Source organism: Sus scrofa, chromosome 4 (genome assembly GCF_054392235.1).
Source record: "Sus scrofa isolate SSC_HxYL_T2T_F1_AM1 chromosome 4, Sscrofa_HxYL_maternal_Yorkshire_Landrace_v2.0, whole genome shotgun sequence".
NCBI classification, from domain to species: Eukaryota; Metazoa; Chordata; class Mammalia; order Artiodactyla; family Suidae; genus Sus; species Sus scrofa.
In genome coordinates, this window is record NC_139386.1 from 95,205,001 (window position 1) to 95,223,500 (window position 18,500).

At 48.4% G+C, this 18,500-nt stretch overlaps 1 protein-coding gene and 1 long non-coding RNA gene across 6 annotated transcripts in view; one reads left to right on the plus strand and one right to left on the minus strand.

The window, feature by feature from the left end:
* The window catches only part of LOC146404035 (uncharacterized), a 5,726-nt gene extending 381 nt beyond the window's left edge, over window positions 1–5,345 (minus strand). The window contains exons 1-3 of the long non-coding RNA XR_014843997.1: window positions 5,108–5,345; window positions 4,113–4,450; window positions 1–2,493 (exon numbers count right to left, since the gene is read on the minus strand). The exon at window positions 1–2,493 is cut by the window's left edge and continues 381 nt beyond it. This is a non-coding gene — a long non-coding RNA (uncharacterized LOC146404035). The remainder of the gene's footprint in view (window positions 2,494–4,112; window positions 4,451–5,107) is intronic.
* Window positions 1–18,500, plus strand: part of CFAP45 (cilia and flagella associated protein 45) — a 32,836-nt gene that overhangs the window by 4,998 nt on the left and 9,338 nt on the right. For 2 of the 5 annotated variants that reach the window (XM_021089587.2, XM_085020654.1), the window contains exons 2-8: window positions 1,678–1,795; window positions 5,158–5,294; window positions 8,200–8,344; window positions 8,656–8,826; window positions 10,110–10,288; window positions 12,810–12,939; window positions 17,554–17,700. In XM_021089587.2, the coding sequence (XP_020945246.1) occupies window positions 1,778–1,795; window positions 5,158–5,294; window positions 8,200–8,344; window positions 8,656–8,826; window positions 10,110–10,288; window positions 12,810–12,939; window positions 17,554–17,700 (927 nt within the window). In that variant the 5' untranslated portion in view covers window positions 1,678–1,777. 5 annotated transcript variants of the gene reach the window in all.

Below are 18,500 nucleotides of genomic sequence, written 5' to 3' on the forward strand. Positions count from 1 at the left end.
CTATAAGTGACATCATATGGTATTTGTCTTTCTCTTTCTGACTTAGTATGAGAGTCTCTAGTTGTATCCATGTTGCTGCAAATGGCATCATTTTGTTCTTTTTTATGGCTGAGTAGTATTCCATTGTGTATATGTACCACATCTTCTTAATCCATTCATCCGTCGATGGACATTCAGGCTGTTTCCATGTCTTGGCTATTGTGAATAGTGCTGCAATGAACATAGGGGTGCATGTATCCTTTTCAATGAAAGTTTTGTCTGGATATATGCCCAAAGAGTGGGATTGCTAGGTCATATGGTAGTTCTATATTTAGCTTTCTGAGGCACCTCCATACTGTTTTCCATTGTGGTTGTACCAATTTATATTCCCACCACCAGTGAAGGAGGGTACCTGAAATCAGATATAGATCAAGCCTGGAGTTGTCCTGCTGTCCTCACAGAAACCACCTCCTGGAGATGGACTTCTCCTTCTGGGGCGGAGTGAAAGCTGGACTGACCTTGGGAAAGGAGGTTGTATTAGTCAGCGTTCTTGGTTGTAAGCAGTGGGGTCAGAGCTCTCATTTGAGGAGAAGGGAGTATGAAGAGGGTTTTGAAGAGCTCACAGGCTTCACACCAAGGCTGGGTAACTAAGCTTGGAAAGTGAGAACAAAGGGAGGTGCTGCAGCCAGAACCGAGGCCCACATCACAGCCCACGCCTGGACTGGCAAAGCCCCTCGAGGCACAGTTGCACCCTGAGCACTGATAGCTTTATCTTGGGGTATTGCTGCTGGTATCCTTATCAGCATCACCCCAGACTCAGGGTATGGCTGCTGCCACTGCCTTTGTCAGAAGGGGTTTCCATGGTCTCCTTCTTGCATCACTGGATCCCTATTTATTGCCAGGCTTGGGGGCATCTGATGGCTAAGCCTAGATCTTTTGCCCAGGCTTGGAAGGCAAATATCTGGCGTTTTCCACTTCTCCAGGCAGAAATGATCCTTGTCTCCCTCAACTCATGAGAGGGAATTCTCCAAATGTAGGAAGATCCTGGGTGGTTAAAAACTGACTGATGCACATGAAAGGGATCCTGGGAGTGAAAGGGCCACACGGTGGATGCCAGGAACTGTAGCAGGCAGCTATTCATCCACTGAAGTCATCAGACACAAACCCCATGCCAGCAGTGGGCAAGGTGCTTTTCCATCCTTAGTGTCCTCTGGTCCCCACCGTTACCTTGGGAGATGCTGGAAACATGAACATCAAAGAGATGCCACAGCAGTGTCAGCCGGGCAGGGCTTGGCGCTGAGGCTGAGGAGGTTGGAGGTGAAGAGGACATGGCATTTCTGGGGAGACGAGCCCGTAAGAGACCGTGCTTGAGGAGAACCAGAACCAGGATGACCCGAGGTCATCCTCCTGCCGTCAAGTTCTCTCTCCTTTCTCCTTCCTTCTCTGCGGAGTGATGGGTTGGCCTTCTTCAGCTCAGGGACCTCAGACATCCTCCTCCCCGCTCAGCCAGTGTACTGGCCCCTATCAGAGAAGACCCTGCTCCCGTGGGGGTGTCCCCTGCATTTCAGGGTTGAGCCAGGTGCTTCCCCTCATGCCCACCCAACCTCCCCCCAGCACAGCCTGGCCAAGTGTCTGCCTGGTCCAGGGTCCAGATGGCACTCAGTGCTGATGACCCCAACGTTCTGCCTCTCTCTGCAGCCATTAAGCCCAGCCGGCGTCCTGAGCTCCACCTCTACTGCTTCCAACAGGTCAAGGAATAGGCCCCGCTATCGGACCAAAGCCCTGAGCTCCGAGGTGGATGAGAGCCTCTTTGGAGGTATCAAGGTAACCCTCACCCTGCCCCTCCAGGGAGATGCCACCTGGAGGCGGTGACCTGGACTGGTGTTAGTGAGGACGAAGCTAGCACTGGGCAGGTCACACTAAGGACAAAGGGGAGTTCTGAGGCCCCAGAAGATGAGCTCTGACACCTAGTGGGGTCCGTGTAAACGGGGCACCTGGCTTCCTCCACCCTTGAAATCCTCATGTCTGCACAGCATTTAAAAATGTGTTGTAAGGGCGTTCCCATTGTGGCGCAGCGGAAACAAATCTGACTAGGAACCATGAGGTTGCGGGTTTGATCCCTGGCCTCGATCAGTGGGTTAAGGATCTGGTGTTGCCGTGAGCTGTGGTGTAGGTTGCAGATGCGGCTCGGATCTGGCGTTGCTGTGGCTGTGATAGAGGCCGGCAGCTGTAGCTCTGATTAGACCCCTAGCCTGGGAACCTCCATATGCCGAGGGTGTGGCCCTAGGGGGAAAAAAAAAAAAAAAATCTGTTGTAGGAGTTCCTGTTGTGGCTCAGCAGTAACAAACCTGAATAGTATCCATGAGGTCACAGGTTCAATCCCTGGACCCCTTCAGTGGGTTAAGGATCCAGCATTGCCATGAGCTGTGGTGTAGGACACAGACAAGGCTCGGATCCCACGTTGCTGTGACTGTGGTGTAAGCTGGCAGCTGCAGCTCCAATTCGGTCCCTAGCCTGGAACATACATATGCCAAAGTTGCAGCCTTCTAACAAGCAAAAATGAAATAAAATAGAGATAAAATAGGATAAATAATAAGATAAAATAAGTAAAATCTGTTGTAGCATTGGAAGGGAGGCTCAGCTGCTGAACACTCAATATTTGCTATTTGTTCAGTGAGTGCCCCATGATGGAGACATTTGAGGGCCAGTGGTCCAAGCTTAAAGATACAGAGCCACATAATTCCCCCTCAGTCCAAGAATGGTATCAGGGTACAGCACACATTCATTCTCCTCTCCCGGTTGCTGGACTAAAACAGTTACTTTGCTTTGGGAAAGGAGCAGGTCTTTATTTTCGAAAGTCATCCAAAGAGGCTGACTCTGGGAGTTCTTTTGTAAAGGCGCAGGGTGTTAAGTATCTGGCATTGTCACTGCAGGAGCGTGGGGTGAGCGAAGTTTCAATTCCTGGGAACCTCCACATGCCCACAGAATAAAATAAAAAAAAGGCCCCCCAAAACCTCACACATATACAACCCATCCCCCCAAAAAACCTAAAAAGCAAAGGCTGACTCCATTAGTCCAGAGAAGGAGAGCTAGAATGTGACTACCTGGAGTAATCTTGGTACGAGTAGCTTTCAGGTGAGGAGGAAGAGAGGCAAGGGGAGAAGGAGGATGAAATGTGGAGAGAAGGGCGGCAGGAGATGAAGGGAGAAAAGGGACACTGCTGTATTATATGTGAAAGTTTTTTTTGTCTTTTGTTTTTTCAGGGCCGAACCCACGGCATATGGAGGTTTGCAGGCTAGTGGTCAAATCAGAGCTACAGCTGCCTGTCTACACCATAGCCACAGCAACACCAGATCCGAGCCGCGTCTGCCACCTACAGCACAGCCACAGCTTATGGCAATGCTGGATCCTTAACCCACTGATCGAGGCCAGGGCTCGAACCCACAACCTCATGGTTCCTAGTTGGATTCGTTTCTGCTGCACCACGACGGGAACTCCATATGTGTGAAAGTTTTTAAGAGAGTAAATCCTGAATTCTCAGCTCAAGAAAAAAAAATTTCTATTTAATTTTATATCTATGTGAGATGATGGATATTCCTTAAACTTATTGTGAAAAACATTTCATGGTGGATGAAAATCGAATAATTATGCTGTACACCTTAAACCTACACACTGCTCTGTGTCAACTATGTCTCAATAAAACTGGAAGGAAAAAAGAAGGATACCGGTGGTGGGGTGAATACTGGTGTGACTACCTATGGCTGTGGGTGGACTGGGGAGAGGTCACTATCCTTATTATGAATCAAAAAGGACTTTCCAGGGAGTTCCCACTGTGGCTCAGTGGGTTAAGAACTTGAAGATATCCCTGAGGATGCAGGTTTGATCCCTGGCCTCCCTCAGTGGGTTAATGATCTGGAGTTGCTGCAAGCCGGGTTAGATTGCAGATGGGGCTCAGATTCAACTCCTAGCCTGGGAACTTCCATATGCTGCAGGTGTGGCCCTAAAAAAAAAAAAAAAAAAAAAAAAAAAAAAAAAAAAAAAAAGGCTTTCCAGAGGTCTTCTCCATTAGAAGACCCCCATTCTACAGCAGTTTTCCTACTGACAAGGAGAAGAATCAAAGCATGCAATCTCACCTACAGGCATTTTGTTTGTTTTGGGTCCGAAGCTAGATTTGGAAAGGGCCTGGTTCTCCAGGCGTCGTCTTTTGGCGTTATTGCTGGGGGAGAGTCCGGAAGTTTCTCAGCCGGCAGTAGGGGGCAGAAGTGGCCTGTGGCCTGACTGAGTTGTGCCCCTTGGAAGCAGAGATGGGCACCAGGTGGCAGTAGCACTCCGGGACGGACCGGGACAGACGTGCAAAGTGAGATTCTCCAGCCAGGACGGGCTTCCACGGAGGCCACGTCCCCACGGAGGCCACGCCCCTGCCTCCACGCAGGATCGCAGATACTACGTTCTCTCTTGTGTTCAAAATTTCCTGAAACAAGTGATTTCATTTTCTTATTGTCTAATTTCTTCATGGTCAGAAAATCTGCCCCCCTCACCAACCCCAGTTGTATATCTAATTTGTATTCTCCTTGCTAAATTCTAACTCACTGATTTTCACACTTCATTAGATTTAAGGGCAGGTCTTCACCAGCCATCCTTAATATGGCTTTTTTTTGGGAGGCAGGGATCAAAGTAAATGAATCATTAAAAAGGGTTAAAAATAACAAACATGGTAGATTGGATAAGACTGTAAAAAATAGTATGTTTCAAACCCACAGAGGGTTAATTATTTTTTCTTTTGTAAACCATGGAAGGAGAACCCAGAGACCCCAGATTTTCATTCCTGATGGTTTTAGGTTAGGAATGGACACCCACTAGCCACCTTCCCCACCCCTATCCCACCCCACCCCATCCACATCCCCATCTCTCTGGAAGTATCTATACACATAATAGAGAAGCCTTGTTCTCAGAAGAGCTGGTCAGTTCAGAGCCCACCTGGCCACGTCCAAGGGCAGAACACCACGTTGCTTTCTCAGCACCGTGGCTGCTGTTGGTGGTCCTGCAGTCTGGCCCCCAACCAGCCTCCCCTGCTGCTGGATGTGATGGAATCCCCAGGAGAGGGGCTACACTTGAAGTTAGGACTTACCAGCAGGAAGTGGAGTGACCAGCTTCAAACTGTCCTTCCTGACCCCACAGCCCCTGAACCAGAGCGATAGCCCCATAGTACTGCTCCGAGATAAGCATGCCATTCGGAAAACTCTCACTGCCCTGGGCTTGGACCACAAGCCAGAGACCATCCAGCTCATCACCCGGGACATGGTCCGGGAGCTCATGTGAGTACCCAGGGCATGGTGACCTTCTGCTGAGGACCTGTGCGGGAACATGGGGAAACCCACCTGGTTGCATTCTGTTAGTGCAGACCCCGCCTCTTTCCTGCTCATTTCCCCCTTTTGTCTCATGGTTACCCTTCTCCATTGTGGTGTCTTTTGTTTCTCCCCACCTGTATCTATTATTGCCACTGTCCTTGATTCCCAGCTTTTTTTTTCTTTCCTTTCTTCCAGCTGCTGTGTGTCCTACAGAGCTGGTAGAGGGGAGGGGCTTGGGGGGTCCGCTTTGGGCCCCCATTAGTGCACTTGGTAAAGGGAAATGTCCAGATGAGTCATTTCCTTTTGGCTGCATCAAGACTCTGAAGCAAAGGGAAACTGACCAGATGCTTAATTAGCCCCATGGCTTCTTCCCAGGCTCTGAGACCAGAAGAGGAAATTCCCAAGGGCTCTTGGGTTCCTTTGGGATTAGCTCAGCACGGTTTCCTGACGAGCTGCCTCCTCAATTGGGCCCCTCCTGTGGGGTTTAAGTCCAGCTCAGCCAAGAGAAATGAGCCAACACTGTCACTCAGTGGTTTAGCTCTTGTGCTGGTGCTTCATTTTTTAAGCCGTTCTTCCTACTGTGACTCCACCTACTAAAAACTTGAATTCCCAGAAAATGCAGCCTATGTCATGGAGCTGGGGAGGCACAGCTTGGACACAACCTCAGGAGCATGGTCTGGTCAGCTCTGGCCTCAACCGGTCAGGTGTGCTCAGGGCTCCTTGGACTGATCCAGGCCTGAAAACACGGTGGAGGTGAAGTTGCTGGCGACTTGTCAGGATGGCTGAGAGCAGTGCGAGATGCAGTCTCAGATTCAGATCATTCCTGGTCATCCCAGATCCCAGGCTGTTTGGGGCCACGCCACCCAGTGAACCACAAAATCTTGGCTAAGAACTCAAGTCCACTCATTGATTCATCCACCTCCTGGACAGCTCCCCCCAGTAGTTTTATTGGATGAGGTTTCACTTCCGGCCTTGGACCATCTGTGTCTCATTGCCACGTACCTGTTAAATTGCCTCACCCAGAAGCAGCTTTATCCCCACCCCCTGCTCCATCTTTAATGTATGTCATTTGTTTGTAATCATTATAATTATCTATTGGTTTGTTGAATGCGTTGGGCGGCTAGAAAGGTCTATAGACATGTCTCTGACTATTGTAGTTCAGAGATTTTAATTAATATTTAAGGTTCAAAGCTTCTCTCTGGGCTGGATGCACAGCGATGTTTTTGTTTCTCACTGGCATCCACTCCATCCTTGTCTGGCGTCCCCTTGTCCTTTTTATGTCATCCTTGAGGAATCATCGATTTTTAAAAGTTCAGCTCAAGAGCTTTATTTTGAGTCCTCCCTCTGTGCCCAGTGCTGTGCCAGAGACGAGGCTGCCCAGGAGATTAAGACAGAGTCTGTGTCCTGAAGGAGCTTGTGATCCAGCAAAGGAAACAGATTGCTTTTTGTTTTCATTTTGAAACAATAATATTTATTTATTTATTTATTTTAAGTTTTATTGAAGAATAATTTACAAGGCTGTGAAAAATTTCTGCTGTACAACAAAGTGACCCAGTCATGCATATATACATATCTATTCTCTCTCAGATTCTTTTTCCACATAGGTTATCACAGAATACTGGGTAGAGCTCTCTGCGCTATGTAGCAGGTTCCCCCTGGCAATTGTTCCGTATACCCCAGTGTGCATATGCTAATCGAAAACCCCCTCTCCATCACCCCCACCCCCCAACCCGTCCACTTTGGAAACCATAACTTTTTCTTTTTTCTTTTCTTTTTTTTGTCTTTTGTCTTTTTTAGGGCCACACCCCGGCATATGGAGGGTCCTAGGCTCGGGGTCTAATCAGAGCTACAGCTGCCGGCCTACACCAGAGCCACATCAACGCCAGATCCGAGCCCCACGTCTGTGACCTACACCACAACCACAGCTCATGGCAACGCCGGATCCTTAACCCACTGAGCGAGGCCAGGGATTGAACCCACAACCTCATGGTTCCTAGTCAGATTTGTTTCCACTGCACCACAATGGGAACTCCTCTTTTTTTCTTTCTTTCTTTTTTTCTTTTCTTTTTCTTTTTTTTTTTTTTTTTGGCTTTTTAGGGCTGCACATGCAGCATTTGGAGGTTCCCAGGCTAGGGGTTGAATTGGAGCTGACACAGCAACACCACATCCCAGCTGCGTCTGTGACCTACACCATAGCTCATGGCAACGTTGTATCCTTAACCCACTGAACAAGGCCGGGGATCGAACCCGAAACCTCATGGTTCCTAGTCGGATTCGTTTCCACTGAGCCATAATGGGACCTTCCATAACTTTTTCAACGTCTATGAATCGGTTTCTGTTCTGCAAACAAGTTCATTTGTATTCCTTTTTTTTTTTAGATTCCACATATAGGTGATATCATACAATGTTTGTCTTACACAGTCTGACTAACTTCACTTAGCATGATAGGTTCTAGGTCCGTCCATGTTGCTGCAAATGGCATCACTTCATTCCTTTTTCATGACTGAGTAATATTCCATTCCACAATGCAGGCAGGGAGAGCAGAGTGTGGTGGGGCTCAGGGGAGGAGGTGGTCCAGGTCTGTGTACGCGGGGGAGGGTCACGGTCAGCTGCTCGGTTAAGGTAACATATGAACTAGACCTTTTAGAAAAAGTCCTTAAAATTGTCCCTTTTTTAGCCTGTGATGCTCCTCCACCCTTGCCTGGGACCCTTTCTCCCCACTGGCACCGCCAGGCAGTTGGCTGTCTCTCCTGCCCTTGTCCCAGGCCTGGCTGGGAGGGTGGGCTATGATGAGGGAGTGAGGGGCGGGCAGCCCACAGTGCAGAGCCAAGAGATTTCCCACTCTTCCTGAATTTTGTTCCCTCCTTGTCAGCATTCCCACCAAGGATCCATCTGGGGAGTCCCTTATCATGAGCCCTGAGGAGTTTGAGCGGATCAGATGGGCATCCCACGTCCCGACTAGAGAAGAGCTCGAGGCCAAGGAGCAGGCCTGCAAGAAGGAGAAGGAAGCCATCGTGGTAGCTACCCCGCCCCCACCTTTGCAGAGAAATTGGCTGGGGAGAGGCTGGCTTCCCACAAGGCGGGGAGCTCTAGTTAGGGGACCCTGAAACCAGGCAAGAATGTGTTAAAGAAGACATGTGATAGAATAAAGATCGACTGTGGGGCCGGGGAGGGGAGAGCATGAAGCCAGGCTGAGAAACCTCTGGGCTCTGACACCATGATGGGGTGACCCAAAACTCATCTGGGGTCACCCATGGTAGTAGCCAGGCTAGTGCCCAGGGCACAGGGAATAACCCTCCCCCCACTGATCCCGACATGGCTCCCGTAGGACGCAGTGACCACACGCAAGAAGATCATGAAACAGAAGGAAATGGTTTCAAGGAACAACCAGAAGCTCAGCGACCTGGAGGAGGTGGCCAAGGAGAGGGCCCAGAACCTCCTGCAAAGGGCCAGCCAGCTGCGGATGGAGCAGGAGGAGGAGCTGAAGGACATGAAAAAGGTGGGCTCTCCACTCTCCCTCCCTCGTCTTGTCTCTTACTCACACACCAGACAGCGTGGACTCTGGCTGGAGGTGGGGTGCAGGGGTGGAAGGTGAGGGGCTGGCCTGGGCGGGGCCAAGATGGTGGAGTGGGTTGGGGAGAGCTGCCCCTGCCAAGTGCTCTGAGACCTTCAGCAAGTCACTGGCCCTCCTGGAGCCTCACTTTCTTCATTTGTAAAGTGAAGGTGGTGAAACATCTCAGCAGAGTTTTTGGCAGGATTACAAACACTAATATGGGGGAGAGGCTTTGCAAACTGGATTGATCCATGCAGGTGAGGATGTTACTTGCATCTTTATTCTGCTAGTTCAATCCTGGCCACTTACAATGGCACAGGCACTTGGGTTCTTGGTGACATGCTCAAAATGCTTCCTTTAGCTGCGAGCAAAGAGCAGAGGGTCAGTTGACTTCAATTGTGCTACTCATTTGCCTGGGGTTCACTGCCTGGCCAAGTGAAAATGCTGACTCCCCAACCCCTTCATTTACAGTTTCTGTCACTCAGGTAAATCTTCTCTACTTATACTTCCTTTTATTTTCCAAACCTGTTACTTCATTGATGCCTCGTGGTTTTGCATTCCCTTCTGTGTCATGTTGGGCTCTTCTAGCTTAAAAATCTACTGGCTTTGTGGCTCAGCGGTAATGAATCTGGCTAGTATCCATGAAGATGCAGGTTCAATCTGTGGCCTCACTCAGTGGATTAGGGATCTGGCGTTGCCGATCTTAAGTCGAAGATGAGGCTTGGATCTGGCATCGCTGTGGCTGTGGTATAAGCTGGTGGCTACAGCTCCAATTTGACACCTAGCTGAGAACTTCCATATGCTGCAGGTGGGGCCCTAAAAAACCAAAAACCAAAAAACAAACAAACAAAAAAAATCTACTGGCTCAGCCTCTGTAAGAATGTTTGTTTCCCTGAAGAGCAGAATGGGAGTCTTCACTTGAGGTTCATGAGTCCCTAAGGAGGACCGTGAACGTCCGAAGTTCTTATGGAAGTTTTGTGTGTATAGGTGTAAGTGAATTTTATGAAGAAGGCCCATAGCTTTCATCATATTCCCAAAGAGTGATTCATGACCCCCCAAAACACTAAGACCCCATTCCCTGAAAGATGCTATTGCTTTTATGGCCTGTAAGCACACTCAGTAATAGGATTCTGCTCCCATTTGTCTCCCCTCCAACATCCACATTCCTTTGGTGCACCCCCCATCCTTGCTCCCAGACCTAGTGGGGCAACTTCATTTCCACTCCCCAGATCATCCTCAACGCCAAGTGCCATGCCATCCGGGACGCCCAGATTCTGGAGAAGCAGCTGATCCAGAAAGAACTAGATGCCGAGGAGAAACGGTTGGATCAGATGATGGAGGTGGAGCGGCAGAAATCCATTCAAAGGCAGGAGGAGCTGGACAAGAAGAGGAGGGAGGAGAGAATCCGGTAAAGAGGTGGTTTTGGCATCCGCCTCTCGAAGCATCTCCCGGTGTCTTTAGGTCCCTAGAGCCTTGCAAGGAGGGAAGACATGAGAAATGGGCATTATCATCCTCTGTCATTATCTCAGAACCTTGATGGAGTGGCTCACAGAATCACAGAACTTCTTAAGGCTTATTTCCAAGATGGCAACAAGGTGCTTCACAGTCGGGCTCCAATTCAGCATCATTTTGCAGCATTTTCTGCCATCTATTCTATGAGGCTTTCCTCCAGTTCCCTCCACGTGCTGGGTCTTGACACAAACTCATGACTTTTGTTCTTCTCTCTGCTTTGAATACTCTTTCCTTTTCCCCCAGAAAACTCTCTCTCTTCCATTAGTATGTGGCTTTGCTGTCACCTCCCCTGAGAAGCGTCCCTCACTTCACCAGGCAGGCTTCAGGGCTGCTTCTTTGGGCCCCACCACACTGTGTTTATACTCTGGCACCTTCCTTCTTGCCCTGTAGCTCTCTGACCCTTACCAGGCCACATGCTCACTGAGGACAAGGTCCCTGCCTTACTCATTTCTGTAGCTTCTGGGCCTAGGAGCATATTTGAACTGTACTAGGTGCTTAATACATGTTAGAATGAATAAATTCAGTCCCCTTCATTTTTCAGAAAAGGACAAGTCCCAAAGCAAGCACATTGTAGGATCTAGTGTCTTAGATTTAGAACACCAACCATATAGTACAAGAATTACCTCTTTAAATAGTCCTAGTACCACACTGATGGCAGATCTTTCTCCTCATCTGTATTCTGTTCTCTTGTACCATTCACTTCTGTACCGAAAGTAGGCTCCCAATAGAAGTTTATTTAATGGCCAAGTGGCTCTTTTTGTTTGTTTGTTTGTTTGTTTGTTTTCTACAAACAGTTCCAATGAAGGGAAAAATCTCTGTCTCATTAGGCAGTTCCAATGATTCGACCTGGTCCTTCTATTGAGTCTATACCTGCTTCCATGTAACTCTTCTACTTATTACTCATAAGAAAGTTTCCCTTTCTTTCTTTCTTTCTTTCTTTCTTTCTTTCTTTCTTTCTTTCTTTCTTTCTTTCTTTCTTTCTTTCTTTCTCTTTCTTTCTTTCCTTCCTTCCTTCCTTCCTTCCTTCCTTCCTTCCTTCCTTCCTTCCTTCTTTCCTTCCTTCCTTCCTTCCTTCCTTCCTTTTTTTTCTTTCTCTTCTTCCTTCCCTTCCTTTCCTTTCCTTCCTTCCTCCCTTTTCTTTCTTTCTTTTTTCTTTTTTGGCTGCCCTGTGGTATAGGGAATTCCCTGGCCAGGGATCAGGTCCCAGTCGCATCTGCTGCCTACCCCACAGCTGTGGCTGGCAATGCTGGATCCTTAACATACTTGCTGGGCTGGGGATTGAACCTGTGTTCCAATACTCCAGTGACACCACTGATCCTATTACACCACAGTGGGAAGGCCACTCTATATCATCTGGAGTCATGAAGCCATTCAAGAGCTCTACGTGGATGTGAATCTTGTACTTGTTCGCCTAGATGCTCATTCTGATCTGCATCTTCTCTCACTCTCCCAGCCTTTCCTCATGCATCACGGGGTCTGGATGTGTCCAAATTTACTGACATCCTAGTAACACATAGGGAGTCACCGGCAACACTCATCATAGACTGTAGTTTCTCTGTTTTTTATGGCTGAGCTAGGGCTCTGCTGAGTGGAGAAACTTCTTCAGATCCAACCCTGTCCGCCTGCAGCTGATGGTCTTAAAATCTAAGATTGGGAGTTCCCATCTTGGCTCATTGGAAACAAACCTGACTAGGATCCATGAGGATTTGGGTTTGATCCCTGGCTTCGCTCAGTGGGTTAGGGATCTGGCATTGCTGTGAGCTGTGTTGTAAGTTGCAGACGTGTTCCGGATCTCTGGCATGGCTGCGGCTGTGGTGTAGGCCAGCAGCTGCAGCTCCGATTGGACTCCTAGCCTGGAAACCTCCATATGCCATGGGTGCGGCCCTTAAAAACAAAAACAAAAAGAAAAAAAAAAAAAGAAAATAAGAAAGACAGCAAACCAGGCGTAGGTGATGGCGGCAGGGAAGACAAGACAAGCAGGTTGATAGCAGATGCATCAGAGAAAGGAGAAGCCGTGGATAATTCCAGGAAGCTCTGTGAAGCCAGCTTGGGAGGGTGGGGCCCTCTGATTACTCTGGGAAGGGATGGGATGGGATAGGTTTTCCAAAGCTCTGACACAATGAGAAGGAGAGGGTGTATTATGATGTGGGTGCATTCGCAGGCCAAAAATGAGGGAAGAGAATCTCAAGAAGGGTGAGCCCCTGAACCAGGAGCTTGGAAGGGAGAGGCTGACCCACCAGGACCCTCTGGGGAAGGACTTGGTTCTGGGCTCTTGAAGCGTAGCGATGTTGGGGTGGGGGGCACTTGTCCCAATGTTCCTACGATGCCTTCCATCGTGGAAGTTATTTGGGTGGAGGTTAGAGTAGAGGGACATGGACCTTTGGTTTCTAAGACGCTGCGGCACTGTTTCTTCCCAGAGGAAGACGGCACATTGTGGAACAGATGGAAAAGAACCAGGAGGAGCGTTCGCTGCTTGCCGAGCAGCGGGAGCAAGAGAAGGAGCAGATGCTGGAGTACATGGAACAGCTCCAAGAGGAGGATCTAAGGGTAACAGGGCTGCCCGGATCATGCCAAGTTCTACTGCCAACACCAGCCAAGCCCTCTGAGGCTGCGGGGTTTGAGGGTGTGGGGCATGATCTTCTGTCAGGCACATGCTCATTTCACAGCATCATCACCATCAACTTTTTATGGCCATATGAAACCTTTATTTAGCCATGGCGTCATGCTGGGGGATAAGCAGTGATTTGGGTAGAGACTGTCCCTGCCTTTCTGGGATACGGGGTCCAAGGCTGACATATCCATGTGACTAGACACATAAAGGAAAGGCGCAGCCCCATGCTTTGCACAGATAAACATAGGGATGTTTTATAGTCTTCCCTCAATTATCTAAGGATGTTATACACTTTGTAGATGAACAGTAGCAGTGTCTTAGTTCCAAGCTCCCTGCTGTTACACCAGCCAAGATACACAGTGTCATTAACTGTGTTGAGGAACCAAACTTTTTTCTTTCCTGTTGGCCCAAACAAAATTAGTAGGTCTATCCATTGCAAAAGGAACGATGACATACCTGTCCAAACCAGGTAGACTTAAAAAAAATCCTCTTCTATTTGCCTTATCTGATCTGTTGCAATATACAAAAACCCCTGAGCCAGTGAGGAACATGGCAGATATTTGGTGTATTTATTCTTTTTTCCTTTTTTTTTTTTTAGGGCTGTACTCGCGGCATATGGAGGTTCCCAGGCCAGGGGTTGAATTGGAGCTGAGGCCGCTGGCCTACACCACAGCCACAGCAACTTGGGATCCGAGCCGCGTCTGTGACCTATACCACAGTCCAGGGCAACTCTGGATCCTTAACCCACTGAGCAAGGCCAGGGGTCGAAACTCGAGTCCTCATGGGTACTAGCTGGGTTCATCAACCGCTGAGCCATGATGGGAACTCCCTCCCCTCAATTTTTTACTTTTGAGATTTTTATATACACGGTCAAGTTGAAAGAACTATACCACACCCAATGATGCTTCTCTGAGATTTAATGATCATTAATCTGCCTGAGTTGGTTGTCTCTTTTAGATGCATATACATTTTTTTGTTATTGTTAAACTATTTGAAAGTTAGTTGTGGAAATCTTGACACTCTGCTGCCAAGTGTTTCAGCCCGTCTCTCTGGAGAACAAAGGCATTCTCTTGCATGTCGGCAATACCATTATCATATCCCACCCTCAAAAATTCAAGTTCAATGAATCTGTAATATTTAATCTACACTCAAATGTACCCAGTTGTTCCAAAAATTATTATTATTATTATTATTTTGTCTTTTAGGGCTGCACCCATGGCATATAGAGGTTCCCAGGCTATGGGTCAAATTGGAGTTGTAGCCACTAGAGCCACAGCATCGTGGGATCTGAGGCTCATCTTCGACCTACACCACAGCTCAGGGCAACGCCAGATCCTTAACCCACTGAGCGAGGCCAGGGATCGAACTGGCATCCTCATGGATGCTAGTCAGGTTTGTTAACTGCTGAGCCAGGGTGGGAACTCTCCCCAAATTATTTTCTATTGTTTTCTTTGTTTCAAACTTGGATTCAGTCAAAGTTCACACAGTGCATTCACTTAAGTCCCTTTAGCCTGTTTTGGTTTGGAGAGTTCCCTCATTCGTTCATTCACTTGTATAACACTGAATTTTTTTTTTTTTTTTTTTTTTTTGCTTTTTAGGGCAGCACCCTCGGCATATGGAAGCTTATGGAGGTTCGCAGGCTAGGGGTCCAACTGCCAGCCTACACCACAGCCACAGCAACATGAGATCTGAGCTGTGTCTGTGACCTACACCATAGCTCATGGCAATGTCGGATCCTTAACCCACCGAGTGAGGTCAGGTATCGAACCCTCATCCTAATGAATTTGTTACTGCTGAGCCACGACGGGAACTCCATACCACTGATCTTTTGAAGCATCCAGGCCAGTTGACTCAAAGAACATCCCACTTTCTGATCTGTGAACTGTTTCCTCATGGTGCCATTTAATTCATGGTTCACATATGTTTGTCCTCCTCCCCCATGTTTATAGATGCTTGTGTTGTCATCTCCCAGTGCATTTGGTGATGGCGAGTGACAGGGGGCCCTGAAGGGTCTCACGGGTGGCCTTATAATTATGGAGGCTTCTCAGAGTACCTGCAGTGTGAGGGTCTATGTCAGGAGTGGGAGGAAGAGCACCTGGATGCTTAGGGAAGATGAGGGGGCATGTAGCCTTGTGAGCTGCTTGAGAAAGGGACAAACAGGGCCAAGAAGACAGAGGAGACTTGGCCAAGCTCCTGGCTCAGGAGAGAGAGAGAAAGGGCCAGGAAGGGGAGGTCTGGGATAGACACACAGAAGACTGGAAAGTTCAACTTGACTGTGAGAAGTGGGCATTGGTGGGCTCACTGAGAAAGTCCCGGGTGTCACTGCCTCAATGCCTTTACTCTAGTGTTGTATCATTGTTGCTGTCCTTCTAGACACTCCCTGAGTCTCTAGGAAGTATTATTAGGCAAGTTTAAGGTAGAAACCTGTGCCTCCCCAGCTGACAACTGCCTTATCATCTCAGGGTAATGAAAGGACAGCTTTCCCCACCTTGCTAGCAAGATGGAGAGAATGAAGGGAGCTTGTTTGGGGTTGCTTTGCAAGGGCTTCAAAGAGGAGAAACAGGGAAAGTCCCTTGGTTTCTTGGAAATGAAGGGAACCCACAAAAATAACAAACCAAAAATAAATAATTAGGCAAAGAAGGAAGTAAATAAATACATGATTATATGTGTGTCATTGGTCAGTGATCAGCAGCTTTTCTAGCTTGGAGGGCCAGGGGGATTAAATACTATATGGGGTACCCATGGCCAGCCTAAAACTGATGGGAAGAAGGGAATAAGGAGAGGAAGGAAAGGAGAAGGAGTGTGGGAGCTGGAACGACAGGAGGGGAAATGTGGAGCGAGCAAGGAGGCAGGTGTGTGGAGAGTGAGGGAATGCTGGTGGCACCACATGGACCTGGCAGGAGGCAGGCAGTGCTGTATCGCTTCAGCTCAGGAGGCTTCCTGGAGGAAGGAGCCCTGAACTGGGCAGTGAGCCAGGCTGGGGGAGGGTCAGCAGTGTTGTCTTGGATGTGTCAGGGCAGAAGCTGAGCTGAGGAGGAGCTGGAGGGCTGGGGCAGGGATGAGTCTTTGGAGAAATGGAGGGAGCTGGGAATAGTGCAGAAGGTGGGGTGAGTTGATGGTGGAAAAGTTGAAGCAGGAGGTCCAAGTTTGAGAGGACAGGAAGGGCACTGCACAGGCAGTGCCCTTCCACATGGGGACCAGAGGATGGGCTCAGAAGTCTTCTGATCATGGGGAGCCTTCAAAGTCTCAGGGCTGGGAGAGGCACAGGCTCATTCCTTATAAGGGATCTTGTCACTCAGGGTCACACTGGGACTCTGACCTCCATCACTCGTGTTTCTTTCTCACTGAGATTTTTTTTTTTCCTTCTCTTTCTCACATGCCACTCATTTTGGTCCCCTCTTCCCCGCTGCACTGAACAGTAGATTACTGAGCCTTTGCTGTTAGCCTTTGCTCTCCGTGGGCTACGTGTTGTTGGGAAAGAGAAGTGTGACACATGGTCCCTGTGCTCTGGCTGGGACAGAATGACATGCAGGAAGTGAATGAGACCTATAAGGCAGCACATAATCTAATCCCAGGATGTGTGATATCATCTTAAATGTGGAGGGAAATCAGAAATGCAGAGAGAATTCAAACTTGGGGCAATTGAATAGGAGTCCTGGAGAAGGTTTAATTTAGGCAGACCTGGTTCCAATATTCTGGCTCTGGAGTTTATTAGCTACACAGCCTCGGGCAAGTCACTTGAACTCTGGGTCTCGGTTTTTCCATCTGCACGAGAAAGATGACAAAGTCTACCTTTTAGAATTTTCAAGTGCATTTAGGTGTTAGAGGTGGATTATATAAAGCATCTTATGAATAAGAAATTCTCAATGAGGGCAACACTTGATTTTTATTTTATCTTATTTTATTTTATTTTGCTTTTTAGGGCCGCACTGTGGCATATGGAAGTTCCCAGGCCAGGGGTCGAATCAGAGCTACAGTTGCTGGCCTCTGCTACAGCCACAGCAAATGTGGGATCCCAGCTGTGTCTTCAACCTACATCATAGCTCATGGCAATGCTGGATCCTTGACCCACTGAGCAAAGCCAGGGATCAAACGCATATCCTCATGGATACTAGTCAGAGTTTTCGTTTCCGCTGCACCACAATGGGAACTCCAATACTTGATTATTTTAATCATCGTTATTGAATAGAGACCAGAAGTTTGGGTTTGAATAGGAGAAGGAAATTGATGGCAGGAGGAAAGCATTACGAACCAAGGACAGGATTTAGCATGGCATGTGGGAAACACTGAGTAGAATTTTAAGAGCCTCCTAAGAGTCCATAGAGATCAGCAGGGGCCATCACAAGGTCAAGGGGGATGAAGACTGCACAAAGCATTTGGCTAGAAGAGGTCATTATCGACCCTTGAAAGAATAGCTTTACCCAAGGGCAATAATGGGAGCTGAACTGCAGACAGTGCATCTCTCCCCCTGCCTCCACCTGTGTCTCTCCATCCTGATAGGCTAGTATCTTTTGATCTCATCTACCCTGAGGCTCTCTCTTTGGTGGCAGGACCTGGAACGAAGGCACCAGCAAAAGCTGAAGATGCAGGCCGAGATCAAACGCATCAACGACGAAAACCAGAAGCAGAAAGCAGAGCTGCTGGCTCAGGAGAAGCTGGCGGACCAGATGGTGATGGAGTTCACCAAGAAGAAGATGGTAGGAACCTGCTTTCTGGGGCCTGGGACTTCTGAGTGAGACTGGAATGTCTGTCTCAGGGAGAGGCAGGTGTGAGAACTAAGTGAACTCAGCGACCGGGAGGCAGCCAGGCCATCATCCTAAAATTCATAGCCTTAGTTCAAGGGCCTGGCTCCTTTTTTCTCTTCACCTTGGCCAGTCCCCTTGTTCATTAACAGAGAATAGCCTGGAGAGGACACCCCAATTAGAGTGTTGTTATCCTCGTTAATACCTTTGATTAGAAGTTGGCATGAGGGTCAGGTGCAGGCAGGGAAGGAAATTAAAACTATTGGTGAAAGTAAAGATTTCGTGGATTCCTTATGACTTGGATAATTATATCTCTAGTAATCAAGAGTCAGCTGCTCCACAAATTTCTTGCGAAAATTTCTACATTGGGCATCCTTGACTGAGTGCTAGGCTCAGAACACAGAGCCCTCCCCCACCCCCACTGTAGAACCTTTAAGAACAAATGCACCAGGCAACAGAGGGGAACCCCCTGGAACAGTCACAGTGAGATGCAGCTCATGAATGTGTGGACTCATTCTAGGGCAAGACTGAGAAATGGCACAATTGGTGGGGGCTTCAAGGAGTAGAGGGCGAAAGAGAGGTTTTAGGCATGGTTTAGGGAGATTTATATGAAGAAGGGAAGGAAAGGGAGTTCGCTGGTGGCTTCATGGTCAAGGATCCAGCATCACTGCTGGGGCTTGGATCATTGCTGTGATGCAGGTTTAATCCCTAGCCTGGGAACTTCCACGTGCTGTGGGGTTGGGGGAGGGGGGAAA